The sequence below is a fragment of the Equus przewalskii genome, chromosome 19 (assembly GCF_037783145.1).
Source record: "Equus przewalskii isolate Varuska chromosome 19, EquPr2, whole genome shotgun sequence".
Taxonomy (NCBI): Eukaryota; Metazoa; Chordata; class Mammalia; order Perissodactyla; family Equidae; genus Equus; species Equus przewalskii.
Window position 1 is genome coordinate 34,112,554 of NC_091849.1, and position 26,730 is coordinate 34,139,283.

General features: G+C 56.1%; 3 protein-coding genes across 38 annotated transcripts in view; 2 read left to right on the forward strand and 1 right to left on the reverse strand.

Moving 5' to 3' along the window:
* The first annotated feature begins 136 nt into the window (after window positions 1-136).
* On the forward strand, window positions 137-5,681 carry PHF1 (PHD finger protein 1). Of its 5 annotated transcripts, none has more exons than XM_008543714.2 (15): window positions 137-749; window positions 1,480-1,654; window positions 1,747-1,828; window positions 1,934-2,029; window positions 2,465-2,565; window positions 2,660-2,808; window positions 2,991-3,086; window positions 3,276-3,344; window positions 3,482-3,605; window positions 3,714-3,781; window positions 3,947-4,051; window positions 4,161-4,350; window positions 4,439-4,533; window positions 4,803-4,883; window positions 5,042-5,681. In XM_008543714.2, exons 2-15 carry the CDS (start codon window positions 1,496-1,498, stop codon window positions 5,328-5,330), a joined length of 1,704 nt encoding a protein of 567 aa, XP_008541936.1. In that variant the 5' UTR covers window positions 137-749; window positions 1,480-1,495; the 3' UTR covers window positions 5,331-5,681. The 5 variants fall into 5 exon arrangements, with proteins under 5 accessions (XP_008541936.1, XP_008541937.1, XP_070440511.1 ...); XM_008543715.2 differs by having other exon boundaries at window positions 4,806-4,883; XM_070584410.1 differs by lacking the exon at window positions 4,803-4,883.
* Window positions 5,682-5,771: 90 nt separating this feature from the next.
* CUTA (cutA divalent cation tolerance homolog) lies at window positions 5,772-17,232 on the reverse strand. Of its 10 annotated transcripts, none has more exons than XM_070584419.1 (9): window positions 16,720-17,232; window positions 15,412-15,552; window positions 7,291-7,588; window positions 7,036-7,207; window positions 6,680-6,888; window positions 6,441-6,500; window positions 6,287-6,332; window positions 6,112-6,161; window positions 5,772-5,989 (listed from the first exon to the last, which is right to left on the reverse strand). In XM_070584419.1, exons 5-9 carry the CDS (start codon window positions 6,859-6,861, stop codon window positions 5,866-5,868), a joined length of 462 nt encoding a protein of 153 aa, XP_070440520.1. In that variant the 5' UTR covers window positions 6,862-6,888; window positions 7,036-7,207; window positions 7,291-7,588; window positions 15,412-15,552; window positions 16,720-17,232; the 3' UTR covers window positions 5,772-5,865. The 10 variants fall into 10 exon arrangements, with proteins under 10 accessions (XP_070440520.1, XP_070440517.1, XP_070440516.1 ...); XM_070584416.1 differs by having other exon boundaries at window positions 7,156-7,207; window positions 15,412-15,558; window positions 16,620-17,207; XM_070584415.1 differs by lacking the exon at window positions 7,036-7,207 and having other exon boundaries at window positions 15,412-15,558; window positions 16,620-17,232.
* The window catches only part of SYNGAP1 (synaptic Ras GTPase activating protein 1), a 33,635-nt gene continuing 14,434 nt past the window's right edge, over window positions 7,530-26,730 (forward strand). For 8 of the 23 annotated variants that reach the window (XR_011529690.1, XR_011529687.1, XR_011529688.1 and 5 more), the window contains exons 1-9: window positions 9,460-9,564; window positions 12,843-12,964; window positions 15,168-15,273; window positions 21,460-21,551; window positions 21,960-22,081; window positions 23,826-23,979; window positions 24,206-24,304; window positions 25,793-26,419; window positions 26,554-26,698. Coding sequence is in view for 17 of the 23 variants with exons in the window: in XM_070584399.1 (XP_070440500.1) it covers window positions 9,498-9,564; window positions 12,843-12,964; window positions 15,168-15,273; window positions 21,460-21,551; window positions 21,960-22,081; window positions 23,826-23,979; window positions 24,206-24,304; window positions 25,793-26,419; window positions 26,554-26,698 (1,534 nt within the window). In the remaining 6 variants the exon portion in view is untranslated. Of the gene's footprint in view, window positions 7,700-9,322; window positions 9,565-12,842; window positions 12,965-15,167; window positions 15,274-17,383; window positions 17,513-17,621; window positions 17,692-19,670; window positions 19,996-20,521; window positions 21,344-21,459; window positions 21,552-21,959; window positions 22,082-23,825; window positions 23,980-24,205; window positions 24,305-25,792; window positions 26,420-26,553; window positions 26,699-26,730 lie in introns of those variants that run through there. The other 15 variants (XR_011529692.1, XR_011529689.1, XM_070584393.1 and 12 more) reach the window with 11 other exon arrangements.

Sequence of the window (26,730 nt, forward strand, 5' to 3'; positions counted from 1 at the left end):
GCTCAGCGCTCCCAGGTGCCGCGCGCGGGAGGGGTCACGCGTGCGCAGAAGCGCGGCAGTGGTGGGGGGACGACTTGCCACGGGGAGGGCGGGAGGGGGCGGGGCACTCGAGGGAGGAGGGCGTGGCGGGGGCAATGGGAAGGGTGAATGGAGGGCGGGGTCGTGAACTGGGGCCGGGGGGCGGGGCTTGAGGTGACTGTGGAGGTTGGGGGGGCAGTTAACGGATGTGGCATGGGGTGGGGGCCAGTCGGGAGGCGGGCGGCCGGGAGGGGGGATTCCCTCCTGCCCCGAGGGCGGGTGTCCCTTCGGAGGAAGGGGCTGCGGGGATTCCCTCTCCCGCCGGGTCCGCCCGCCCGCCAGCCCCAGCCGCGGAGAGGCCGCCGCACGCTCGGCGCCCTCCAGGCCTCTTGGAGGTGAGGGAGGTGGGGTGAGGTGGTGCCCGCCCCCCCGGCTCCTCCTTCCCCCCAGTCCTCCCCTCCCACCACCCTCCGCCCGAGCCGGTTTGTCCCTCCCCTCCCCTCCCCTCCCCTCCCCTCCTTTCCCCCGCCGCCTCCTCCTGCCGCTGCTGCTGCTTTGGCTGCTGCGTCATACGCCCCAGAGCCGCCGGGACGGAGGGGCTGGGCCTGGGGACCCCCCGGCCTCTGCCTGCACGCCCCACGACGCCCAGGCGTGCCCTCCCCGCGCGGGGGGTTCGCCTCGGTCCCCCACGTCTGCCTCTGCTCGGCTCTCGGCGGCCCCAGCTGTCACTGGTAAGGAGGCGGCGGGAGGCGCCCGTGGGGGGGCAGGGAGCCGGGGGTCGGCGCGCAGGGCGCGGGCGGGAGAGCCTCGCCGCCCTGGCATCGGGTCCGGCTGGGCCGACTCAAGTCCCCTCTCGGACTCGCCGTCGTGGGGAGTAGAGACCGGGACGGGGACACGCCCCCCTCCCGGGGCACTCAGGGAAGTTATCTAACCCGGGGGCAGGGAGCCCCGAATTTGAGGGTGACCTGACATAACCTGGCATCAGGACGATTGTTCTGAATGAGACACGCAGGCCCAGGGAGGCAGCCGTTTCTACTCTGGAATACCTCTCCAGAAAAGCTCCCAAAACACATCTGTGGGTGACAGCACCCCAATTATGATACCTCTAAACAACAAGAGAAGGTGACAGTAGAAACTGAGCGGTAACCTTTGCTTCTGCAACCATCGTTTCTGCTAAAATCTCAAGACCAGGATATAATATCCCAGGGGAGCTCTGTAAGCTGGGAATCTAGAGAACTAGGTTGGGGGGGTGGTTAGGGAAAGGAGAGCTAGTCACTGGAGTTGGAAGAGCAGGAGTCAAAAAGCTCGTGAGGGGTGCGGAGTGGTTTCCTATCTGGGTGTCTCAGGGATTTGAAGACTGGGGGCGCAGCCGCTTGAGCCCTTGAGAGAAACATAGCCAGAGAAAACATGGCCAGTCGCTCAGCATTCATAACCTCCTCCTCCCATCCCTCTTCTGACTAGGCCCCCCCAGGATGCAATGGCACAGCCCCCCCGGCTGAGCCGCTCTGGTGCCCCCCCACTTTGGGACCCAGCTTCCCCTGCTCCCACCTCAGGCCCCAGGCCTCGACTTTGGGAGGGTCAAGATGTGCTGGCCAGATGGACGGATGGGCTGCTATACTTGGGGACCATCAAGAAGGTAAGACCTTTGACCTCTGACCTGTCACCTTTTCCCCATTCCGCTTATCTAGTTCTGGTTCTTGTTTCATCCTCTGTGCTCATCCATTCCAGGTGGACAGTGCTCGGGAGGTGTGTCTGGTCCAGTTTGAGGATGACTCCCAGTTCCTGGTTCTATGGAAAGACATTAGCCCTGGTGAGACCCTAGAGGCCTGAGAGTGTACCTCCCCGGAACACAGAAACCTGGCTCGGGGACAGAGAGGGGCTGACCGACAAACCCCCTGACACTGTTCCTTCACAGCTGCTCTCCCTGGGGAGGAACTCCTCTGCTGTGTCTGTCGCTCTGAGACTGTGGTCCCTGGGAACCGGCTGGTCAGCTGTGAGAAGTGTCGCCATGGTGAGACAGGAGGACACGTGAATGGTCCAGCTTGCCCTGGTCCTTCCAGGCTACTTCTGACCCTTCACTCCAGCACTGGTCCCCAGGCCACTGCTCTTGCCAGTCTCCTTAACCATGTAACCTCACTCCTTTCCAGCACAGGCAGAGGCAGCCATGGAATGGGGATGTGTGAGCTCTGCAGGCAGAGGGTGGTTCAAATACACCCTTTTGTAATCGTATGACCTTGGGCAAGACCCTAAACCTGTAGGAACCTCAGTTCCCTTACCTGTAAGATAATGGTAATACACAGAGCCCAGCAGGACCATGGTCAAGGATTAAGTGGGACGGATAAGACTCTTCCTGTCCCAATACCTAGCACACGCAGGTTGAAAATAAGGCTGTAATACATGTACAGGTTGTAATAAGTGGTCTACCATCAATATTATCATTATTCAGCTTATCACCAGGACTGCCACGTTCCAAGGGCCCCAGCCCCTGGAGAGGGAGAGGGCACATCCTGGGTCTGCCGCCAGTGCGTTTTTGCCATCGCCACCAAGGTAAAGGCACCTTCCTGTGGGAGCCTCCCACTCACATCCTCTCCCAAGCCTTTCCTCACTCCCCTGAGGTGGCCCACCTGTTCTGTCTCTGCAGAGGGGGGGTGCGCTGAAGAAGGGCCCCTATGCCCGGGCCATGCTGGGCATGAAACTCTCTCTGCCATACGGGCTAAAGGGGCTGGACTGGGACGCTGGACATCTGAGCAACCGGCAACAGAGCTACTGTTACTGTGGTGGCCCTGGGGAGTGAGTAATCAGAGGCAGAGGGTTAAGGAATGAGTAATGTGGTGGTGGCAGAGGGAAATCCTAGGGAGTGAAGGAGAAAAAACGGTGAGGGGTGCTGAATGGGGTGGAAGTAGGTGGTGAGCAGGGTTTGGGGCAGTTAAGGGGGGAGTGTCTGGAGGTCACTAGTCCTGTGTCCCCCTCAGGTGGAACCTGAAAATGCTGCAGTGCCGGAGCTGCCTGCAGTGGTTCCACGAGGCCTGTACCCAGTGTCTGAGCAAGCCCCTCCTCTATGGGGACAGGTGAGACCAGGCCAGACTCGCCAGGAGCCCAGGGAGCCCTCCTGCTCTGCTCCACCCTCTCAGATCCCTTCTCTTCCCCACCTCTGAAGCCTTCCCCACCTGTTCGCCCCGTCCTTGCTTGTGAGTCCTTCATGGCAATGGTATGGTCTCCCACATAAGGTATGTTCTCTCCCTCTTGCTCACGTCCAGGTTCTATGAGTTTGAATGCTGTGTGTGTCGGGGGGGCCCTGAGAAGGTCAGGAGACTACAGCTTCGCTGGTGAGCTGGATTGGGCATGACCTCAAGCTAACTCCTCTCTCAGCAGTATTTCACCCTACATGCCCCAACCTCCTACCTCGGGACTCCCTTGGCTTTTGTAATGCTTCCACGACCTTGACAACTCAATGTTTCTGCAGGGTGGATGTAGCCCATCTTGTCCTCTATCACCTCAGTGTTTGCTGTAAGAAAAAATACTTTGATTTTGACCGTGAGATCCTCCCCTTCACCTCTGAGAATTGGGACAGTTTGCTCCTTGGGGAGGTAAGGGGTATGAAGCTTTGGCGCTTAGGGTGGAACAGGGAGATGTGAAGAAAAGGGGAAGGGAGGGTTCACTGCTTTCCTGACCCCATTTTCCTTCCTCGCCCGCAGCTCTCAGACACCCCCAAGGGAGAACGTTCTTCCAAGCTCCTGTCTGCTCTCAACAGCCACAAGGACCGGTGAGTTGGAAGGAGGCTCAGAAAGAGATGGAGATGTGGATGTGGAAGCCTAGGAGGGGAGGGGCCGCAAGCTACCTGGATCATCTCTGAAAAGGACTGAATGATGGCATAAGAGGGGTCCTTTTCTATAGCACTGACCCTATATCATTTCTCTCCTCACCCCAGTTTCATTTCAGGGAGGGAGATTAAGAAGAGGAAATGCTTGTTTGGTCTCCATGCTCGGATCCCTCCCCCTGTGGAGCCCCCTACTGGAGATGGAGCCCCCACCAGGTCACTGGTCCAGGGGGGATGGGGTATAATCTGGGGGTATATGTATGGAGATGGGGAGGTCTTTGGGGTGTCCGGGAGGGGGCTGGGGGGATAAGGAGGCCTCTTACAGCTTCCCTTCAGGGCAGGGCCCTGGGGGAGGGGTCTCACGTCCCCTGGGGAAGCGCCGGAGGCCGGAGCCAGAGCCCCTGAGGAGGAGGCAGAAGGGGAAAATGGAGGAGCTGGGGCCACCCTCAGCAGTGCGCAATCAGCCCGAGCCCCAGGAGCAGAGGGAGCGGGCTCGTCTGCAGAGGGCACTGCAGGTACAGGGGCAGAGGGAACGCCATGGGGCAAATGGCGGTGTGGGAAGCAATCAAGGATTCTCTCTCAGTCCTTTGCTCCTTCTTCCAGGCCTCAGTGTCTCCACCACCCCCCAGCCCTAACCAGAATTACCAGGGCAGCAGCGGCTACAACTTCCGGCCCACAGACGCCCGCTGCCTGCCCAGGTGAGTGCTCCTTCACCCAACCAGATGTGCTCCCTTGGAACCTCCCCTCCAACTATCTATATCCTCTGGACTTTCTCACCCCAAATTCTTTTCCCTCTCACCCTTGGCTTCCCACTTCTTGTCTTAGAGAGACTTCTAGAACCAGTGTCTGATCCCCAGTATTCTGGGGATGGGGGTTCCTTGGGGTAGTGTTTGAGCTCTGCCCTTCTCACGGGGAGAGGGTCTGTTCCCCTGCCTCAGGTCCTGACTTTCCCCCTCCCCAACCCCAGCAGTCCCATCCGGATGTTCGCTTCCTTCCACCCCTCTGCCAGCACCGCAGGGACCTCTGGGGATGGTGAACCCCCAGACAGGTGAGATTCTACCCCTTTACCTGTCACACCCCTCTTCACCTCTGTGTTCTTAAGTTCTCAGTGTCTGTCCATTTCTTCATTCCTCTGATCCACATGGGGCATCCACTTCTGGTCAATCTTCATCTGCATCTGGACTCACAATTGCCCTCTTTCCCTAGGTCACCCCTGGAACTTCACATTGGTTTCCCCACAGACATCCCTAAAAGTGCCCCCCACTCGATGACTGCCTCATCTTCCTCAGTCCCAGCCTCCTCCCCAGGTCTTCCTAGACGCTCAGCTCCCCCTTCTCCTTTGTGCCGTAGTTTGTCTCCTGGGACTGGGGGAGGAGTCCGAGGTGGGGTTGGCTACCTGTCCCGAGGGGACCCCGTCCGGGTCCTTGCTCGGAGAGTACGGCCTGATGGCTCTGTGCAGTACCTGGTTGAGTGGGGAGGTGGGGGCATCTTCTGAACAACCTGCCTCTGTCCACCTCCCCATTCACACACACCGGCACTTTCATACCCTGACCTCTGACCTCACCTACAGCTGGGATGTACCTGGGGAGGTAGGGGGTCATTCTCCCTGCTGCCCAGGCTGGAATCCAGGTCGGGGGCTGGGGAAGAGGTTCTCTCTTCTCTACTCCCTTCATGATTCCTGACCCTTCCCCCATCCCTCTTCCCATTTCCTTTGATGTTATTTTGTTACAGCTTTTTAAATATTTTTTAAAATTATTTAACCCCTGGGGACGGAGACTGAGGGGGGAGGGGGGAATGATAAAGGATCCCAGACTCTGTATGATTGAAATAAAGATAAATAAACAAATCCAGCATCCCTGAGTCATTGTGAAAGATAGGACTAGACTAATTTTCCCAACCAAATTTCCATATGTGACAAGGAAAAAGGCAAAAGGCAGCAAGAACCAAAGATAGGATTTATTAGGGTGCCATCACCTGGAAGTCAGAGGGCACTGAAGTGTATGAGGGGAACATGGCAGGAACAGGGCTCATCATGGTTGGACTGTGCTGGAGTCAGAAATAACTGTCACCTGGCGCACCCAATTCAGGTATGGGATGTTCCCCTGCTCCACAGGCAATGCAATCACCTCGGCCACTTCATAAGGGTGCACAGAACTGTGAAAAAGATGGGGGCGATCACTCAAAGACTTACCCAAAGGAGCACACCCCCTCAGACTGCCCAGCAAGTCCCACCACACAGTATACACCCTCCCCCCAACCCATCTCCAAGTTCTCACCGAACAAAATCTGTCAAAGCTGGAACCAAGGAACTTTGGGTTTTAATCATCTAAGGGGTGAAGACAGACATGGTTGAATCAAGGGGTGGGGGTGATGGATTTCAGGATCAGGTGAGGGATAGGGTCAAAGGGGTCAGCCAGTTGACGTTTTGTTGGGTGGGGGAATGTTTCTCACCATCAGCACCTCACTGTCCTCCTCAATCTTTCCTTTCCACTCATAGCTGAAAAGGTCAGGGAGAGAGTGTTGTGGGAGAAAAGATTTCCATCAAGGAAAAAGACTGCCAGTCAGCCCCTAGAGTTAGCTTAACCCCCCAACTCCTATGACTCACATGGATGTAATCTTAGGGATGAGGTTGACGCAGGCTGCCAGGTGCTTCTCCACTACAGCCCTGAAGGTGAAGAGACAGCCCCATTCAGAGCGCCCCATGACCCGGATTTGTGCACTGGCAGCCCAGAGACAGGCTTCCCAAGCCGGAGCAGGCAGGAAGCAGCGGGCGGGCACTGTTCTCGCCCACCCCCAACTCTCCCTTCATGATCATTCTTCCCTGCTTCACACTGAGGTCCCCACCTGGCGATCTCCTTGGCAACCTTCTCGTTGGGGCAGGTGACGAAGGCTGCAGAGACGGAGCCGGGAACATAGCCAGAGCCCGAGGCCTGCGAGGGCTGGGACGGGGGGCTTCCTGAAGCCATGGACAGCAGGGCTCGGGGTAGCAACAGAAGGCGGGAGGCCCCAGGCAGCAGCACTGGCATCCAAAGAAGCGACAGGAGCAGAGCGGCCTGAGAGCAGGAGGTGAATTCGGTGTCTCCCCACAAATCCCCCCAGGAAACTGCATCCCAGGAACCTTTGGCTTGGGTAGACACTCAGATTCTGCCCTCCCTCTTTTGCACTCCAAAGGAAAAGGTCCCTGAAGGTCGGAAAGAAACCTGGAAAATTTAAGGCAAAGACTCTCTTTTCACTGCCTCCTGAGGGGCCAACCTCTGGGATGTGGGCGCAGGTGGTGGTCGCGGCTTCAAGGACCGGAAGGGGCGGGGCCGGCCACTCACCCCTCCGCCGAGCAGGATTGCGGAAGCCCGCCCCCGCCGCATGCAGCCTATGCTGGAGGAGGAGGGTTGAATATCAAAAGCCACACGTAACGCCGAGAAAGGCCCCCAAACCCAGGAACAGCGACCTCTTCTTACCTGGGCAGCAGGCACGTGATAAGAAAACAGCGCACACCACGTGACAGTAGAAACCGGACTACCCCGCGCCTCCAGAGCCAGCCAATCCCGGCCCTCACGTGGCCCGGCTTGCCCCGCCTCCTGTTGAGGGAGGAGCGCAGGGGAAATCTGACCAATCGACAGCCGGATCTGCAGACGTGCACAGAAATGGCATGCTCGCTTCCGTGTAAACCGGAAACGGCCAATTGCGGGCTGAGGAGAGCTCCTGCGGCGTTTTCCACTGTCACGTGAGGGGACCGGGCCCCTCAGGCAGCGGGACCTGAATGAGCGACGCGAAGAGGCCAATCACAGGCCAGCCCCGCAGGCCACGTGATGAGAGAGCTGGCGCTAGGAAAGGGGGGCTGGAGACCCCGCAGACTCGATGCGTCAGGTTGTGGAGTGGGGAATCATACTTAACCCCCAGAATGTGCCCAGTGACAGCCCCTGCCCTGTTCCCGAGGCCTTAAGGAGTGGGAGGGTCTGAGCAGATTGAACCTCGGGGGGCGAAGAGAGCGCCCCCTGCCATTTTGGTTAGGACTGACAGATGCTTGGGTTTGGGAATGAACAGTGATGATCTGAGGAGAAGCCAGCTGTCCCTGGGTAGAGGGAAGTGATTAGGCAGGCATGGGCTTGGCAAGACGAAGGCTAGGTGAAGAAAGATGCATTTTAAAAGGACAGAGTGAGACCCTGTAAATGGGACAGAGGGGCTGAGGGCGCCTCAGCCTTCTTAACTGAAACCCCAAAACTAGAGACTGTGAATTGAGGAGGTGGGGGCACATGAGAGCTGCAGGTTAGAGATATGGAGAGGACACCAGGAAGTAGTCATGGTCCTTTTGTCCCTTACACCCTTCCTATTTGACTCTCCAGGACTGGTCTACCTCTCAGCCTTGGGTCTCCTTCCATTAACCCATCCCCCCAGGAGCCAGGACCTGCCCTACATAACCTCCCTGGGGCCCAAGCACATCCTGTGACCCAAAAATGGAGAGAGGGGCCAATGAGAGGAGAGACAGGTGGGGGGAGGCAGCAGAGAAAAAGGCTCTTGCCACTCCCCTTACCCAGTATCCCCCCAAGGTCTGGGGTCTCCCGTCTGTTGGGTGGGTGTGACCAGGCTGATGTCAGTGTTCTCTCATACCTGCCTCTCTGGGGTTCGGATCTCCCTGAGATCCCTGCTTTGGGTTTGGAGTTTGTCTCTGAGATGGAGCTCTGTGGGGTCTTTCAGGATTTGCCTTGGGATCTTTCTCAGGATGGAGTTTCCTTTTTGTTTGGGGGGTTTCTGTGTCTGCAATCAGTCTCTCTCTGAGGTCTTTCAAACTCTTCTTGATGTGTTTGGGGTTTCTGAGTTCTTCATCTCTGGGCTAGCTGAGTGTCTCTTCTCTCTCTCCCTTCTCTCCTTACCCCCCACCCACCCAGGTCTGGAGTGTCTCTGTCTCTGAGTCTGCAGTTTCTTTTTTCTGAGATCTAAGACCGGGGTCTCAGATACCTCTCTCTGGATCTGAGTTCTCTAAGACCTAATTCTAGGTCTAGGTTCTTCTGAATCTGGGTCTCATCCTTTTCTCTGAGTCTCCATCTCAGGTCTTGGTGCCTGAAATCACCATCTGAGTCTGGAGTCTAAGATTTCTGTGGCTGTGGAGAACCTTTTTGAGACTGGACGCTCAGATTCTGACCTTTGATCCCTTTCTCAGGGGAGAGTCTGGGGTCTTTTTTTTCTGAAATTGGGGTCTCTGTTCCTCTAGATTTTGGGTTTGTGCCTCAGATTAACTCCCAGGGGGTAGCAAGGTATCTTTCTCCGGGTCTGGGGTCTCTCGGTCTCAGGGTCTCGGGTCTGCATCTTTAGAACTGCTCTCTCTCTCTGGTGTGTTTTTGAGTTAGGGGTCTCTCTCTCTCTCTGGTTCTCGCTGAGTAGGGGTGGGGGCTGCAGAGTCTCTCTCTCTCTCTCTCCTCCTCCTCCTGCTCTCTCCTCTTGCTCGCTCCCCCGCCCCCCTCTCTCTCTCTCCCGGCTGCCGCTGCTGCTGTTGGCTCCTATTCTCCTCCTCCTCCTCCTCTCTCCTCCTCTCTGCTCCTCTCCGCTCCTCTCTCCTCCTCTCTCCTCCTCCTCCTCCTCCACCTCCTCCTCCTTCTCCCCCTCTCTCTCCCCCTCTTTCTCTCTTCTCTTTCTCCCCCGTCCCCCCGCCCCCTCCCCCCCAGGCCTGATGAGCAGGTCTCGAGCCTCCATCCATCGGGGGAGCATCCCCGCGATGTCCTATGCCCCCTTCAGAGGTACGTGGTTGAGGGGAGGGGGAGGGCCAGTGGGGGGGGCACGAGGGGGAGGGGCAGGGGCGGGGGGTGGGGGGAGCAGAGCTAGGGCCAGGGAGGGGAGCAGCTGAAATGGAGGGAGAGAGGAGGACCGGGAAGGCAGGGATGGGAGCAGTGGAGAAGGAGGGGTTGGGCGCCAGAGGATAGGGGTAGATAGGGGCCCGAGGGGCCAGGAAACAGGCTTTGAAGGGGGCTGAGGGAAAAATGATGAAGGGGAAAGACTGCCAGAAAGGGTGGGAAGATAGAAGGATAGGCTTGGGGGAAGAGCTGCAGAAATAATTTGGAGGTGGGAGCTGAGAGAGGAGGAAAATATCAAGGAAAATAGAAGAACAGTCTTAGAAGAGGGGCTGGGGGGATGAAAACATAGGGGTGAAAAGAGAAGCCAAGAAGATGGGGGGTAGAATATGGTGGGGGGGCTCAGAGAATGGTAGGGGGTAGGGAAAAAAGAGGAGGATGGAGGGAGAAAAGAAGGGGCCAGATGGAGAGAGAGGGAGGCAGGGAGGGGGGAGGAAAGAAGGGTCCAGATGGAGGGAAGAGAGGAGAGAGGGAAAGGGTTGGGGGAGGAGAGACGGGGGGGGGGGGGGGGGGCGGACCACATTATGTGTGTGTTTGTTGGGGGGGGGCAATACAAGTAAGATTGAGTGATGGGAGTAGGGGGCAGGTTAGGACCCTGCCCCAGGCTCTGGCCCTCATTAAGGCCTTTGACCAGTGAAATGTAAGCCCTGGGGTCTTATCCGCTCCCTTCACTTCACCACTTTTACCCCCCTCCCCCACCTCCAATCCTTATTTCCATTCCTCCTCCCTCCTCTGGTGTCCATCACTTATATCTTTCCCCCCATATGGTGTCCGTTCCTTATATGAGTCCCCCTTCTGTCCTTCCCCTGTATCAGTCTCTTCTCTGGTGTCCATGCTCTCTCCCTGTCTTCTATCTGGTAGCTCCCTTATATCTTTGCCACCTCTTCAGCTCCTCCTCCTTGACCCCCTGCACCAGTACTCCTATTAGGTCCACCTCATTTCCGCTGCCCCGTGTCCATTTGGGCTCTTCTGGTATATTCCCTTGTCCCTAGGGATTTACCATCATTTATGCCTCCTTTTCTCTTAGATCCATCCCTGCTATTTGTCCCCCAGCCCATCCTCTACTCCCTACCCCATTCCCTCTCTTGTCACAAGTCTGTGCCTACCCACTTTCCCGTAATACCTCAGCTCTTATCACCTACTCCTCTTTGCTTGTCTCTTCTCTTCCTGGGGTGTTGGAGATTTGGGGTGCAAAGACAGGTTTTGACGGTTGGAACAGGGCCTATAAGAGATGCCCATCTGAGCTCTGTGGGATTTCTCATCCTAGTACATCTTTCTCCTTTCTCAGCTATGTTCCTGTCTCTTGCATCTGCCTCCTAGAGTCATCCTTAAACTTAAGTTCACACAGTGTGTGTGTGTGCGTGCGCGTGTGTATGTTTCCAGAGTTGCTCCTAAGCTAAGTTCCGTGTGTCCTTCCCTGCTCCCTGGAGGAAGGTGCCCCCTGAAGTCTAACTGCCTCCCGGTGGCTGCACCCTGAACCATCCCCTCCCATAATGATCATGTGTATCAACATTCTCCTCCTCTGGGGGTCCTCAGAGTCTGAGTGTGCGGGGCATGTTGCCTGCAGTGTCTGCAGTCTCAGAGCCTAGGTATTGGTAATCTCTGCATCTAGGGGGTACTGCTTAGCGTCTCTGAGATGGCACCGAGATAGTGAGAGTTTCAAAGTATTGGGGTTTCTAGATATCTATATTCTGGGGGTTCATCTCTCACTCTGATCTGCAGGTTGGGGAAATTGAAGGACATGTTTGTAGACAGAAAGGGGCTAGGTTTTTCAAAACTCTCCTACGTAGGGCATTAAGTTGGAATGAAGCTCAAAGACCAGTTCTTTTCCTGCAATATACGTAAGATTAATTATCCTGTAAAGGAGACAGAATTTGATTTTTCTTCCTCTAAACTTTCTCTTATTCTGATGCCTTAAGCTTATTTATTTTCTGTCACTTTGTCACCAATTTGATTTCTCTCTTACTCCCATAGGGCCTGTCCCCTGTGTTCCTGTGATGGTGTGTGGCATTGGGGTTTAAAGGAGAGGCAGTTTGCAGGGATGGGAGCATGGGAAGAACAGGAGAGTTGGGGAAGAAGGACCCTGGGGGCATCTCTGAGCCTGGGCAACCCTTAGTCTACTGTTCTTTTCTAGAAGTTTTGTCCCCATCCCCAGCTTTAGTCTTTGAAGGCCCCCTCCATATCATAGGCCTGGATCTTCTGTCCTTCCCTTCCTTCTTTCTTCCTCAAGCTCCTCACTGTGCCTTGGGAAGGTTCCTAACCTGTGGAGTTGGCTTCCATCCTGTCCATGGAAACTAGGTGGGGAGGGGAGAGGACAGTATTGAATCTTTTGATCTCTGGGCACAGAGTGGGGGAAGAGATCAATTCAGTCTTTAGTCATTCAAACAAGGGCATATTTCCTACCTCACTCCCCAGCCCCTCCACAGCCAGATGCTGACAACATCCATCCTCCCCCTACCACCAGAAGAACCAGAACTTGCCCCAAAGGATGAGCAGGGTGGGGCTAGGGGAGGAGGGAATGGAGGATAGAGGAGAGGCAGGAGGGGAAGCCCTCTCATGTCTGACTCTGTGAGCAGGTAAGCCCCCTCACTTCCTCTCTTTTCCAGATGTTTAGCTCTTAGAATTTCATGACCCAAATGTTTCTACATCCCCAACCCCATTCTTCTTTCCCACAGCTGTGCAGCTTTCCTCTTGCTCTCTTGCAGACGGGTGGTTCTTGTCTTCTGTAGTTATTCGGACACCCTCCCTCTTCTCAGACACCTGCCACCAATGTCTCATTGTGTTTGTCTTCTGCCAGTTTTGCTGTACCCTCCACCTTTTTATTTTTCTGAAGGGGATGGAGAGCTCCTTCACCTGTCTCTGCCTCCAAACCTGTACCCTCTCTGTCATGATATAATTTGCTTCCCTGAACCACCTCTCTGTATGTCTTCCCCCAAGTCTACAGAGCCCCCTGTGATGTAACTCCCTTCCCCTCTCTCTCCCCAGATATAGAGGCTTATCTTCTGTTCCTTTAAAGTTACCAGGTGCCTCACCCCTAACTGTGATCTCCTCAAGGTGGGTGGGGTCCCCTTCTCCCACTTTGTGGACTCTCTTCTAGCCGTTATAGGCCTCTGTCTCCCAAATGCATATAGCCTCCCTTACCATTTCTGTGTGTCTCTGTCCCCCAGATGTACGGGGACCCCCTATGCACCGAACCCAATACGTTCATTCCCCATATGATCGTCCTGGTTGGAACCCTCGGTTCTGCATCATCTCGGGGAACCAGCTTCTCATGCTGGATGAGGATGAGGTGAGCAGGGTAGGAAGATTGGGAGAAGACCTCTGGGTAATGTGGGAGAACATGGAGAGAAAGATGGGGAGAAGCTTCATGAGTGAAGGGGCGAGAGACACAGGACGGCAGACAAAGAAGAGAGAAACATGTGCAAGTGATAGGAAGAGGGTGGCCATTGAGATTTGGGTTGGGATGTGGAAAGGAGCAAGAATTCCCTCACCTTGGCCAGGGGGGTCTTTGAGGGCCATGTCCAGTGTTGGGGAAGAAATGTGGTTCCAAAGATTTGGGGGGTGCCTCCTGTTTTCACCCAGCGCGTGTTGTGGGATGGGTTAGGATGGGAAAGGGAAACCGAAGGACTTGGAGAAAGGGTGAAGGAATGAGAATCACTTGTAGGATCACCCCAAGAACCCTAATCTCTCCCTTGACTGAGCAAGATCCATCACTCACCACCCCTTGTCCTTTCCCGTCATGGGGCAGAGTGCAGGGAGGGGAACTGAAGGGCTCAGAGAAAAGGCAGGGGAGAGTGGGGTCTTTGGGAAACTGGGAGGGGGCTGGAGGGTACTAGGAGAGATGACAGAGGATGTTGGCTTGGATGGCGGTGAAGACTGGGAAGGTGCCTCAGACCAGAGTTGAGAGAAACACTGAGAGGGCTTTCTCCAGGGACATCAGGAAGGAATATAAGGGAGGAGATGCCTGGGATGAGGGATGAGGGGAACTGGGAGTATGGGAAGCTGTCTAAAGGAGTAAGATAGGGGCAGGGACTGGCCAGAGAAAGATGAGAAATGAACAGAGGGTTCTTGTGGGAGGTGGTGGCCAAGCAGGGTGATTAGAGAGCCAGGGGAGTGTGGATTCTGATCTGGGAGCTGAGTTAGCAGTGGAGGGTCCATCCGAGGAAACAGTGGATGTGAATATGAAGGGTGGATGTCCAGAGGTATGATTCAGGGTGTAGGGGTGATTGGAGGACCAGCTTTAGAGACTTAGAGGGTAGCCTGTGGGACCAGAGAGGTGGTGAGAGCTGTGCCCAGAAGCTGTTGGAGGGTGTGGTGAGGCAGGGCTAGAACTGGAGTCGGGGTTAACCAGGGTTTTGAGGGACCTGGGGGCAAGAGAGAGTGTGGAGAGATGGCTGGGTAGAGAGATTCCAGGCCACAAAGTTGAGGCGTCTAGGGGAGGACATGGGAACGTTAAAGGGTGGTTTGGGGAGTCAAAGTTTTAGGCATTGGGGGGCATTTGACTGATTCACTAAGAGTCACCAGTCTTAAGCGAAGGTGTGGGGTCTGTTGGATAAATTGGGGAAACTGGAACCAATAAGAGTGGGGCCTGTTGTGAGGATGAAGAACGAGGACAATGGGTGGGGTAATGAAGAAATGACAGATGGAGACAGGTTGAGGAGACCGGTGGCCAGCAAGCTGAGGGGCAACAAGAGTGGCCAGAGTCTGGAGTAGGAAGGGTGCAGAGAGAGGGGAGTGGGATGGAATTGGGAAAATGAGCAGTGTGTAGGGCCACAGGGAGCTAGAATTGATGGCTTGTGGAACTAGGGCTGGGGACTAGTGGGGTGGGGATGGTTCCCGTAGGGGTGGAGGAGATTGGAGGGTTGGAGAGGGGATGTTGGGGATGAGGCTTAGGGAGAGGTAATGGCTAAAGGGAAGAGGGAAGTGAGAGAGGTTGAGTTGGGGGGGGGCGATGGAAAGAGATGAAATGTGGGGGGAGGTGACCAGGCCCTCTGGGGGGTGGGGAGGTTGGGTCCCAGTCTGGCCGCAAGCCTGGCCGTGGGAGGGAGACAAGCTGTGGATCCTGATTATAAATGCAGCTTCTGCTACCCCCGTGACAGGCAGGGAGGGAGGGAAGGGGGTGAGGGAGGTGGGAGGTTGGGAGGAAAGCAGAGAGAATGGAGGAACTGAAGGTCAAGGGGAAAGTGGATTCAGGGAGTAGCAGACTCCTGAGGGGCTGCGGGAAGAGCTGAGTAGGGTTTGGGAGAATTCCCTGGAGGGTGTTTCAAAAGAAATGGAGGGAGAAAAGAGGAGGGTGGGACGGGAGGGAGGGAGAAAGACTTGGAGAGAGAAGGCAAAGAGAGATCGACTCACCCAGAGACACTTAAAGAGTGTGGAGGGGCAGAAGGTGGGCAGGCCGGGTGGAAAGGGAGGTTCATCCTTCCTTGGTGGGGGAGGGAAAGAGGAGGGTCGGCCTGGGCCAGTGAGGTCTGACACACCCCCGCATCCCCTAGATACACCCCCTTCTGATCCGGGACCGGAGGAGCGAGTCCAGCCGCAACAAACTGCTGAGACGCACAGTCTCCGTGCCGGTGGAGGGGCGGCCCCACGGCGAGCATGGTACGGCGGCCGAGCAGGCTCTCGTGCCCCGGACAGTGGCGGGGAGAGGGCTGAAGGTGGACCGGGCTGCAGGGAGGGGGGAGTCGGGGACCTGAGGGAGCTGTCAGGGGGTGGGAGGAGGCGGAGACAAAGTCTCACCTCCTGCGTGTGGGAGCCTGGAGGAGAAGCGCCCTCCTCTGGGATCTGGAGCGCGACAGGGGCTGTGGGTGAGAGGCCCCAGTGGTCCTGGCTCTGTTTCGCTCCCTTTTTCCTCTCCAGCAGCGAAGTTTGACTGTTTTCCTGGTGCTTGTAAAAATAGTCTCTTTAGATCTTTAGCTTCCTGTCCGAGTGTTCCTGCCCCTGCCCCTCCCAGCCGTTGGTCTGGGATCTTGGAGAGAATGACCTAGTTCCTGCCCTCCCTCCAGACCTCTGCCCCACCCCCAAGCTCCTGATTCTTCTTCCAGACCTTCTGTTCTGTGGGCCCTCCCTCATTTCTTGCCCCTTTTTTCCTCTTCTTTTCAACTGCTTCTATTTTCTGCAATTCTGTCACCCCCTTTCTCTTTCTTCCCCGATTTCTCTTATTTTCTCTACCCCTCTTGATTCCTCTGTCTCTCCCCACCGCTCCCGGTGGAACTCCATCAGACCCCCATCTCATCTCCTTTCTGTCTGTAGAGCTATCTGCTCAGTCTGTCTCCAACTCTCTCCCTCTCTCCATCTGTCTCTTCCTCTCCCTCCCTCTTTCTGCCCCCCCTCCACCCCCCTCTTTAGTCATTTAAAAAAAGATTTTTGTCTTCCTGAGAAGTTCGCTTAAAAGGTTTCCATGGGAACAGTGAGGGGAGATGAAGGCAGAGAACAGTGATCTGCAGCCAAGGTGCAGAGAGACGCCCTCAGCCCCCGGAAACCCCCTAGTCACTGCCCCCTATTACCGCATTCCCCTTCCAGGACCAGGGATCTAGGTCCTCTATCCCCTCAAACCCTGGTGACCCCTTTCTTCCACCAGCTCCCCTTCCCCTCAGGGATCCAGGCTTCCAGTTTCTCTTCCTTAGAACCAGTGGCCTGTCTCCGTCCCTTGGCTCCCATCAGCCCTCTTCTGATAAGCCCAGGCCTCACTGCCCTTGGGGACCAGCTCTGGGACCCTGGGTGGGTGGCCAGGGATGTGTGTCATTGTCATGGAAACCTCTGACCATGGGGGTGTGTGGGTAGTACATCTCTGTGAGGCAAAGCCAGGTGGTGGTGGTGGTGGTGGTAGTGGTGGTGGAGTGTGTGTAGAGAATGTGATGTCTGTCACATCTGTGTGTGTGTGTGTGTGTGTGTGTGTGTGTGAGTCATGCCATGTCTGGGAAAGGTTTGTGTGCACGTGTGCATACCTGTGTGTCCAGGCCAGAATGGTCACATGCTCATGGAGCATGTTTATCATATGTCCCGTGGTTGGTGTCTCTGCCCACATTTCCCCATCTTCTTCCTTACCCTAAGTCCTCAGGGTCTGGGGTCTTTGATGTCGGTCTCCTGTGTGCTTTGGGTGGGGGGACTCGTGTGCGTTTGGAGTTGGGGATGGTATGTGTAGGTGGTTGTGTTGAGGGTTCAGTAGGGGTTGGGAGGGGGTCCAGGGGTATAGATGTTTTGGGAGAGGGTTAGTGAAAGAGTTGATAGCTGGGGAACGTTTGGCGTTTTTAGGGGCACATGGAATGTGTAAAGGGTCTGGAGGATGTGCAGGGGACACTGGGGTCTTTGGGGCCTTGCGAAGACGTGTGCTGAGGCTGTGAATGCCCGAGCCCAGGAGAGGTCGCCGGACCTTTGAGGAGTATTAGAATCCAGGGCTCCTCCTCTGCTGGGTGGAGCCGCCACCCCTTGTTCCCTCCGCGGTTTTGGTGGGGGGTCCTGCTCAGGCGGGGATGGTGGGAGGCCCGGTTGGTTTTGGGGGTCCCCTCGCCCCCCTCCCCCGTCTCTCTCGCGCTGTCTCCGGGCGACGGGGCTCGTGACAGAGGCGGCCACGGCAGCAGCGGTCGCCTAGCAACGGCGGCGGGGCCCGGGCAACGGCGGCAGCGGCGGGAGCGGCGGCGGAGGGAGCCGTTCCCGCGGCCGTCACCGCGCGGCCGTCCCGGCCGTCCCGGGCCCCGCCGCCGCCCCCATCGCTCCGGGCGGCGCGAGCCGGGCCGCACCGCCCCCTCTCCCGCCGCACCCCGCCCCTCCCCCGCGCAGGGGCGGGGCCCCTCCCCCACCGGGGACACCCCCGACCCCCCCCCCCGGGGGGCGGTGCAAGGTAAGGGCGGGGCCGGGCGGACGAGGAGCGCGCGCGTGTGGGGAGGGGGGCGCCGCGCGCGTGGGGACGGGGGCGCGCGTGTGCGTGGGTGCGGGGAGGGGGGTGGGGAAGCCGCGGCGGCGGCGGCAGCTGCTCCCTCCGCATGTTCTCGCTGCATCTTCCGAGTGGGGGGAGTTATGGTAACTGGAGGGGGGGCAGCGGAGGTGGGGTGGGGGGGGTCTCGGGGACCGGCTTCATGGAGGCCAGGGTCGCTAGCGTGCGCGGGGGCGGCTGGTGTGGGGTGGTCTTGAAGACCCTCAGTGGAGACGGCAGCCCGTGTGTCCGCGTGTGTGTTCGTGTTCATGCTCGTGTCCCGTATGTCTGTGCCATGTGCACACGGGGGCCCAGTTCCTCGTGCACACAGGTGCAGCCAGCCGTGTGCAAGCCTGTCCTGTCTTATCCTGCCTCTGCCCGGTTCCTGCCTAGAGGGCTGCTGGCCCAGCCACTGTCTTGTGAGCAGTCCCTGGCCATACTGATATATGTCACCTCTGACCCTAAGCATGCATGCCCCTGGCTAGGGCTCACCTCCTGTCAGTCTCCTGTGTGTGGGAATGTGTGGCTGCATGAGCAGGATTTTCTGTGTCCCTGGTGGCAGGTGTGTGTCTTTGCATGTGTGTTCCATCTTTGGCCTGGGTATCTGTGTCAATCCCAGCATGGGTGTCCAGGGTGTGTCTGGATGTGGGTGGTGTGCAGGTGGGGGGAAGGAGTAAATGTGTGTGAGTGTGTTCCTTGGAATCCTACCGTATATAAAACACCTTTGGGCTACACAGGTGTGAACCCCTGCTCAGTCGGGGAGTGGGGACAGAAAAGCTGAAAAGGGAAAGAGCGGATAAAGAGGAAAAGTCCGGGGAAAGGAGGAGAGGAGGAATGAGAGAGGCTTGGAGAGGAGAGGAGAGAGAGCCAGGGAGGAAGAATAGCTGGAGAATGAGAATGTGGGAGATAGTTGAGCCAGATTTAGAAGAGAGAAAAGAGGATAAGAGAGCTTAAGATGGAGAACTGGATGGAGGTGCTGGGAGAAGGGGCCTGGGAGCTGGGGAGGCCGGAGGAGGACGGTCAGGCCTTTCGGGGAAAGTGATCTCTGAGAGAAGAAAAGGGCGAGAATGGGAGAGGCACCGGGTTCATAGAGGCCCTGTAAGATCAAGCTTGATTGGATCAGGGGAGGCCACTCAGGCATAGAGGCTGGCTCACAGTGAGGCCTGTCACGGCAGAAACTGTCATTAGAGGTTCCTGTCTCCAGCACAGAGTTTTGCCCCCATTTCTCTGTCCAACTCTGTTCCTCATCCTGCTCTGGCTACCTCCCTCCTCTGGCTCTCCTTGAGAGCTGCCAGCTGGGTGTGACAAGAAAGAAAGGCCGAAGGGAAGGTTAGGATTTGGGGAATTGGAGAGCAGAGCAAGATTCTGTGGGTGAGGGCAAGATTAGAGAGGTTGGAGAGGCGGGAGTCCAAGCCCTTGCTGTGTGTGTGTGAGTGCAATTGTGTGTGTACACAGGGTGTGTACATGTGTGGGTGTATGCACAATGCCTGTGTTACGGGTCTGTGTAGGTGGCTGTTATGTGTGTGCATGCGTGTATACATCATGCAGGGATGGGACATGGAGACCCAGGATCGCACTGTATCCTTATCAGGTTGGCTCTGTGTGTACACAGTGTGTGCTGTGTTTTCTGTATGTGTCGCTGCATGAAGCACTAATAAGGAGATGTCTTGTGTTTCTGTCACTCTGCCCCCTTTTCCTATGTGTCTCTGCTATTCTTTTCTTTGCAGCATTGAGAATCTTTGTAAGTATGTGTGTATGTGACTTATGTGTGAGTTCATGGATCTTAGTTTCTGGCGATATGTATAAGGTTATATTACTTCCAAGAATCAAGCAAACCAATTAGCAAATCCGTTCTCTTTTTGTGAATTCTGTAGTTCCAAAGCAAAATTTTAGTGGATTTAAAGTTAGACTTCATGTCTTTCTTAGAGGAGCTAGCATATGAAAATAATGGCTGAGCTAGGTTCCCTGGAGTGAGAGTGAGGCAGCCATACCTGAGAAATGCAGAGACTAGGAAAAAGATAGCCTGCACCCTTTGAAGCACGGTTGAGTGTGTAACAGAAGGATAAGTAATGCCTTTGCTTCTTGGTTTTTTGTTATTCTGGTAGCAGTCACGGAGTCAGGGAAGGGCTGGGGGAGAAAAAGGGGTTGTCCTGAGACAGAGCGGATGTGGTTGTACTTTTCCTGTGAATGAAGGATGTTCGCGCTTTTGGGATATGGGGACACCTCGATGTCATCAGATCCATGGTGTACTCAAGCATGTATCTTAGAAGTTAAACTGGCTTCCCCTGTGTGGGGGCCATGTGTATGTCTCAGGGTTAAATGTCCATCTCTGCAGTGTGCTGCCCACATGATTCCCCGGGGGACTCGGGCCACGCATCCACACCAGCAGCTCTCGTGGGTGCGGGGTTCAAGTATGTACTCTCCTGTTGCAGTGCTCACATATGTCTAAGCATGTATCCCGTGGGGTCTGTGAGCCTCAGGGTCTCAGAATGTGGATCCGTGGCGCCCCAATGCTCACAGTTGTCTGTGTGTCTCATAAGCACCTAGATCCCCATTTATTTTTGTATTGTGGTTCTCACATGTGTACCCCCACAGCTCAGTGTATGTTTCTGTGCTCTACACATGTGTTCCCGAGGGACTGACAAGGGTTCTTGTGTCATGGGATCCACATTTTTGTGTGCAGACCTCCTAACACCTGGGTTTTAGAGGCAGAGGGAAGCTGGGGACTGATTCTAGGGAAGTTTGCGGGAGATTTGCAATTCTGGAAGCAAACAGTGAAAATGTAGCTGTGGCTCTTCCTTGTTCTGGAACCTAGAGGGTTAACAGGCAGCTCTTCCGGTCCACCCGCCCCCCAAGCCTGTAGCTTCTTGTTGCCGTGGAGATGGTAGCCCCGCCCCTGATGCAGTACCTGCCCCCCCATTGGCTGCAGTGGTGACTGTGGGGCTGAGGGGGGAGCCCAGGCCTGGGCAGCCATTCTGGAGCTGGAGCCGGAGCTTGGCATCCCCCCACTTTCATTCTCCTCTAGCCCCTCGGCCCCTCTAAATTCCCTGGCAGCACAGCCTCAGCTTCCCACCTCGGAGCTGCCACCCCTCTAGACTCTTGGCAGTCTGAGCTTCATCCGCATTCACCTCCCCCCCACCCTCACTTGGGAGTCCCCGAGCCTCCACTGCCCATCCTCCCCACTCCCCTGCATTCTTCTTTTTTCCCTTTCCCCCCCTTCCCTTCTGAGTCCCTGCCACTGCAGTGCACGTGGAACCCACCCTTCCTCCCCTCCCTCCATCTGCCCCTTCCTTGAATTTTCTGTCCCCAGGCTTCTTCCCCTGCTACTCCTCACAGGTCCCTTCCAAGACTTCCCCCTCCAGTCCAGGGAGGGGGTCATGGGAGGCAGCCCTGGCCCTCCAGACAGACAGGGATTCCAGGAAGGGAGAGCAGGTGGAAGATGTGCCCAGCTAAGAGAAGAGGAAAGCCTGCTTATGGGCAATGACCTTTAACCCAACTCCCCCCCCCCCCCAAGCTGGCCCCTTCCTGGGGGGGTGAGCACCAAGGACCTAGCTTCTGTGGACTTTTGGTATCCTTTATTACTGGGGTTTTACTGACCCTCTCAGCCATGCCCCTCTGCTGACTGCCAGTCCCAGTCATGGGCCTAAGGCCTCCCACCCCGTCCCCCTCCGGGGGCTCCGGCTCGGGTTCCTTGCCCCCTCCTTCCCGCCGCCAGCCTCTCAGCCGCCGCTGCTCTTCCTGCTGCTTTCCGGGGGGTAGGTGAGGCTGGAGCTGAGGGGCAGAGGGAGGTGGGCAAATGTACTGGGGCCATGGGTGGAGACCCAGACTAACAGCGACCCCTCCCCACTTCCCTCTGGCCCTTTCCTCTCCTCCAGAATACCACTTGGGTCGCTCGAGGAGGAAGAGCGTCCCAGGGGGGAAGCAGTACAGCATGGAGGCCGCCCCCGCTGCACCCTTCCGGCCCTCGGTGAGTGAGTGAAGGTGCCTGCCAGATGTGGCTCAGCTGGGCCCCCTCCCCTCCAGCCCCAGCTGGAGCCTCAGGATTCTGAGAAAGGGGGCAGGAGGGGGAAAAGAGAGAGAGAATGTGTGTGTCTCCCCACCTCTTTGGTTTTCCCCTTCTTGGCTCTGCCCCCCTGCCTCTCAGACCAGCCCTCCCACCTTCTCCAAGCTGGTGTGTGTGTTTGTGTGTGTGCTTGCACCCGTGGGAGCAAAGGAAGACAAAGTGGTAGCAGGGCTTCTATCCCCCTTTCCTCGCCTCTAGAGACTTCCCTTTCTCCCCGTCCCACCTTCATCCAGGGACTCTTTACCAGCTGAGGGGTGAGTAGGTAGCATTGACCCTGCCCCAAATCACCCCTACCCCCATTGTCACCCCCAGCAAGGCTTCTTGAGCCGGAGGCTAAAAAGCTCCATCAAACGCACGAAGTCACAACCCAAACTTGACCGGACCAGCAGCTTTCGCCAGATCCTGCCTCGCTTCCGAAGTGCTGACCATGACCGGTACAGGGGCTGGAGCGGGTGGGATGAGTTGGATGCCATATAGTGGGCTCTGGATTGAGATTGGAGGGATGGGGGTTACCTGAGTACAGAGGTTGAGGGCCTCAGATTGGTCGAGGGATGTTATAAGGCATGGGACAGAACAGAGAAGAGGAAGCAAGAGAGGGGCAGGGAGCAGCGAGAGGATGAGCAGAGAGTCAGGAAAGAGAGTGAAGGTGAAGCCAAGGAGGGAGTCTCCTGGCCGACAGAAGGATGGGCTCCAGCCCAGGACTGAAGGAGCTGCACAGAAAGGCAGAGGAGTGACAGAGCCTGGGAGGGGCATTTAAGGATCCAGGGAAGGGAGGAGAGAGAGCGGTGTGATCTAGGCAGACGGGTGTGAGGGAAGGGACAGCATAGAGCATGACAGAGAAAGGGGAGGCCGGCACAGGTATACAGGTTGACAGAATAGGGAGAGGCTGTGGTTAATCCGTGGCCTGAAGCACTAGGAAGAAGCCCTTGGAGAAGTCCAGAGGGCACTGTCTCTGAGCCGGGGTTGCAGGAGGCTCATGTTTGCTTCTGTTGTCTGCTTCTTGGGGTCCCTCTTTGCATTTCCCCCTCACCCAATCTCTCCCCAGGGAGAATCCTGTCCTTCCTTTCCCCCATGTCTGGCCGCCCCCAGGATTGGGCAGGTAGGGAGGTTGGGATAGGTGAGTCACACCTTCCCCAGCCCCCCTCCCATGTCACCAGAGCTGGATTTGGGGCCGGCGGGGGGTGAGGGCATGGTATTCCTGGCCGCGGGGGCGGGGGGCCGGGGGAGCGTCGCGCTGACGCCCGAGATGACGGGGCTGCTATAAATAGCTTCTTGGAGGCTCCCACACCCGAGCTCCCCCTCCCGCTTCCCTACGGCTCTCCACTCTTCATCCCCAGGCCATCTCCATCGCCCTCACTCTCCTGTGCCTCCTGTTCCGTGCCCCCATCCTCCATTCCCCTCAGCTCCTTTCCTTCTGCCTTCCCGCAGTGATTGTCCGGGTTTCATCCCCTCTGTTCCCCATCTCTCTTCTTACGTCCATCTCTCCAGTTGCCCCTCCTCATCTTCTCCATCCTCTGTCTCTCTGCACATGTCCTTGCCTCCCTCTTTCCTGCTTCTTGTCCTATCTCCTCTTTTTCCCCAGTCCCCATTTTCAGTTTCTCATCTTCATTTTCCTTTTCTGCCCACAGCTTTCTCCTATTTCTTGTGATTTTCTCTCACTTTTCCCCTTGATTCTGCTAAAACTTGTCCTCTTACCTCATTCATTCATTCTTTGAATCACTAAATGTTTTTTAGCCACTAGCTGTGTGCCAGGCCCAGACAGACATCTTTGTGCTTCTGTTTTTTTACTTGCACTTTTTTTTTCCCTTGTATTGAGGCTCTGGTTTTGGGGGGTCACCTAGAAGTCCCACCTGGAAGTGTCCCAGGCCCACTTGTTCCCTTTTTTTTTCTGCCATGGTCCATTTCTGGGTTGAGATATTTCTAGGTGTCCCTAGTCCTCACAACCCCTTAAGTGTGAACTGGAGGGAGGGGGTTTCTTAAGTTTCTGATTTCTCTTACATTCCTCATGTCCTTCCCCAGGATAGGCTGGATTTCTTTCTGTCTGTGTCCGTGTGGGATGGGGGTTCAGGAGGCCCTTTCCCCAAGTCTCCGTCCTACAGCCAGACTGATGATGCAGGCCCCTGGGTGTGTAAGCAGAGTGGGGCCCTGATCCTCTCTCCTGAACCTCCCGCCTGCCAGGGCCCGGCTGATGCAGAGCTTTAAGGAGTCGCACTCTCATGAGTCCTTGCTGAGTCCTAGCAGTGCGGCTGAGGCCTTGGAGCTCAACTTGGATGAAGATTCCATCATCAAGCCAGTGCATAGCTCCATCCTGGGCCAGGAGTTCTGTTTTGAGGTACTGGATCTAGTGACCTGGGAAAGGCTGAAGGGCTGGGGTGAGGGAAGGTGAGGGCAGAGGGGCCTGGAGAAATCGGCACAGGTGGGAATGTCAAGAGAACAGAAACCTTTGGGGCTGGGAGAAAGGAGGATAGGCCAGGGAGGAGGAGATGGTGGTGGGGTCTCCAGTACTTAGGAGTCAGCTCCCCTCTGCGGCCCCGTCTCAACTCCACACCCCTCTCTAGGTAACAACGTCATCAGGAACAAAATGTTTTGCCTGTCGTTCTGCGGCCGAAAGGGACAAATGGATCGAGAATCTACAACGGGCAGTAAAACCCAACAAGGTATTGGGAGTAAAGGGGACATAGACAGCATGGGCAAGGCAAAGGTCAAGCCACAGTGGAAGCTGAGAGCCTGGAGAGGAAGAGGAATTAAAGGAAGGGAGACTTGGGGGAAGAGCGGACAAGGTGGAGGGGACCTGGATGAGCAGGAGGTGACCTCCATTTTTTCTGAGTCCGTTGTTTCTTTCCACCTCATGATCTGTTTCTCTACCATAGAAATCACAGACTACAGGGTTGATGGGGCTCTGCAAGTCCTCTGGCCCATCTTCCCTGCGGGCAGAAATGCCCCACTAAGAACCTGACAGGCGGCCGCCCAGCCCCCGCTTGCAGCGTTTCTGCAGGCCACATGAGTTGTTGGCTGGCCCAGCCTCCAGACCTCGGTTTCCTCTCTGTAAAACTGGCGGGAGTCAGGTTGGAAGAGATGCTCTCTACAGTGTCTTTGGCTCAGAAATTCTGTGAGTCTGTGTCCTTCCCAAGGCTTCTGTTTCCCAGGAGAAATGCTCCTAGTTCTGTGAGTTCTTCTCTGTATCCCAGTTTCCAGTGAGCTCACAGTCCTGGTGACCCTCCTTTGGGGGACCCCTTGTTTCTCAGTGTCTTTCTTAAAGAACTAGACCCAAGACGCTGGATGCGATCTAACTCATGCACCTTGCTCCAGACACCAAACACCATGCCCCTTTTGCATTGCAGCGTCATCAGAGTCTCACCATGAGCTTGTGGTCAGTAGTATCCCCTCAGGCCCTTTTCATACTGACTATATAGCCTCACTCATCCTGTATTTATGCAGTTCACTTCTGATTGTCTTTGAAGGAGTCCCCCCCGTCCCCTTCAAATTCCACCTTAATATTTTTGGTTTGTTTTTCTAGCTTTTAAAATCTTTCCCAGTACTGCTTCTGTTGTCTGATGTATGAGCTACCCTTCTGTAGTAGTTTCCTGGGGCTGCTGTAACAAATTACAAAAAACTGGGTTGCTTAAAACAACAGAACTGTATTCTCTCACAGTTCAGGAGACTCCAAGTCCAAAACCAAGGTGTTGGCAGGGCTTTGCTCCCTCCGAAGCTCTAGGAGAATCCTTTCTTGCCTCTTGATAGCTTCTGATGGTTGCCAGCAGTCTTTGGCATTCCTTGACCTGTAGCTGCATCTGTCCAGTTTCTGCCTCCCCCTTCACATGGCCACCTTCCGTCTGTGTGTCTCTGTCTCCAAACCTCCCTCTCCATAGACACCAGTCATTGGATTTGGGGCCCACTCGAATCCAATATGAGCACATCCTAATATAGGTATATCTGCAAGGACCCTATTTCTAAGTAAGGTCACATTCAGAGGTTCCAAGTGGACATGAATTTTGGGGGTACTCTATTCAATCCAGTACACACCTTCTCAGCCTTATGATTGCTGTCTCATAGACTGTCTCACTTTCTCACTGGCTCTCCTCTTTTGGTGTCTCTGTCTCTCTGTCCCTTCCCCTTTATCCGCTGTGCTCACCCCACCATGCCAGGACAACAGCCGCCGGGTGGACAATGTGTTGAAGCTGTGGATCATAGAGGCCCGGGAGTTGCCCCCTAAGAAGCGGTACTACTGTGAGCTCTGCCTGGACGACATGCTGTATGCCCGCACCACCTCCAAGCCCCGCTCAGCCTCAGGGGACACCGTCTTCTGGGGCGAGCACTTTGAGTTTAACAACCTGCCAGCGGTCCGTGCCCTGCGGCTGCATCTCTACCGTGACTCAGACAAAAAGCGCAAGAAGGACAAGGCGGGCTATGTCGGCCTGGTGACTGTGCCCGTGGCCACCCTAGCTGGGCGCCACTTCACAGAGCAGTGGTACCCTGTAACCCTGCCAACAGGCAGCGGGGGCTCCGGGGGCATGGGGGGCTCAGGAGGGGGAGGGGGCTCAGGGGGTGGCTCAGGGGGCAAGGGCAAAGGAGGTTGCCCAGCTGTGCGGCTGAAAGCACGTTACCAGACAATGAGTATCCTGCCCATGGAGCTGTATAAGGAGTTTGCAGAGTATGTCACCAACCATTATCGGATGCTGTGTGCAGTATTGGAGCCTGCCCTGAATGTCAAGGGCAAGGAGGAGGTTGCCAGTGCACTGGTTCACATCCTGCAGAGTACGGGCAAGGCCAAGGTGAGTGCTGTGCCTTCAGGAAAAGGCGACCTGGGAGTGGGCACTTGCGTGAGGGGACAGTGAACATAGGGCACTTCTGTCTTCATGAGCTTGGGTTGTACAGAGGCTGACCCTTGGATTTTCCTCGGCCCCAGGACTTCCTTTCGGACATGGCCATGTCTGAGGTGGACCGGTTCATGGAACGGGAGCACCTCATATTCCGCGAGAACACGCTCGCCACTAAAGCCATAGAAGAGTACATGAGACTGATTGGTCAGAAATACCTCAAGGATGCCATTGGTAATGGCCCACCCTCAGGTCCTCTTCTTCGC

Coding starts and splice junctions, on each gene's coding strand:
- PHF1 (XM_008543714.2), top strand. CDS start 1,496: ATGGCACAGCCCCCCCGGCTGAGCCGCTCTGGTGCCCCCCCACTTTGG. Junction 3,345..3,481: donor AGGAGACTACAGCTTCGCTG/GTGAGCTGGATT, acceptor ATGTTTCTGCAG/GGTGGATGTAGCCCATCTTG. Junction 4,052..4,160: donor GGAGATGGAGCCCCCACCAG/GTCACTGGTCCA, acceptor GGCCTCTTACAG/CTTCCCTTCAGGGCAGGGCC.
- CUTA (XM_070584415.1), bottom strand. CDS start 16,699: ATGTGGGCAGAGACACCAACCACGGGACATATGATAAACATGCTCCAT. Junction 6,333..6,440: donor ATCCCTAAGATTACATCCAT/GTGAGTCATAGG, acceptor TGACCTTTTCAG/CTATGAGTGGAAAGGAAAGA. Junction 6,162..6,286: donor AGGACAGTGAGGTGCTGATG/GTGAGAAACATT, acceptor TTCACCCCTTAG/ATGATTAAAACCCAAAGTTC.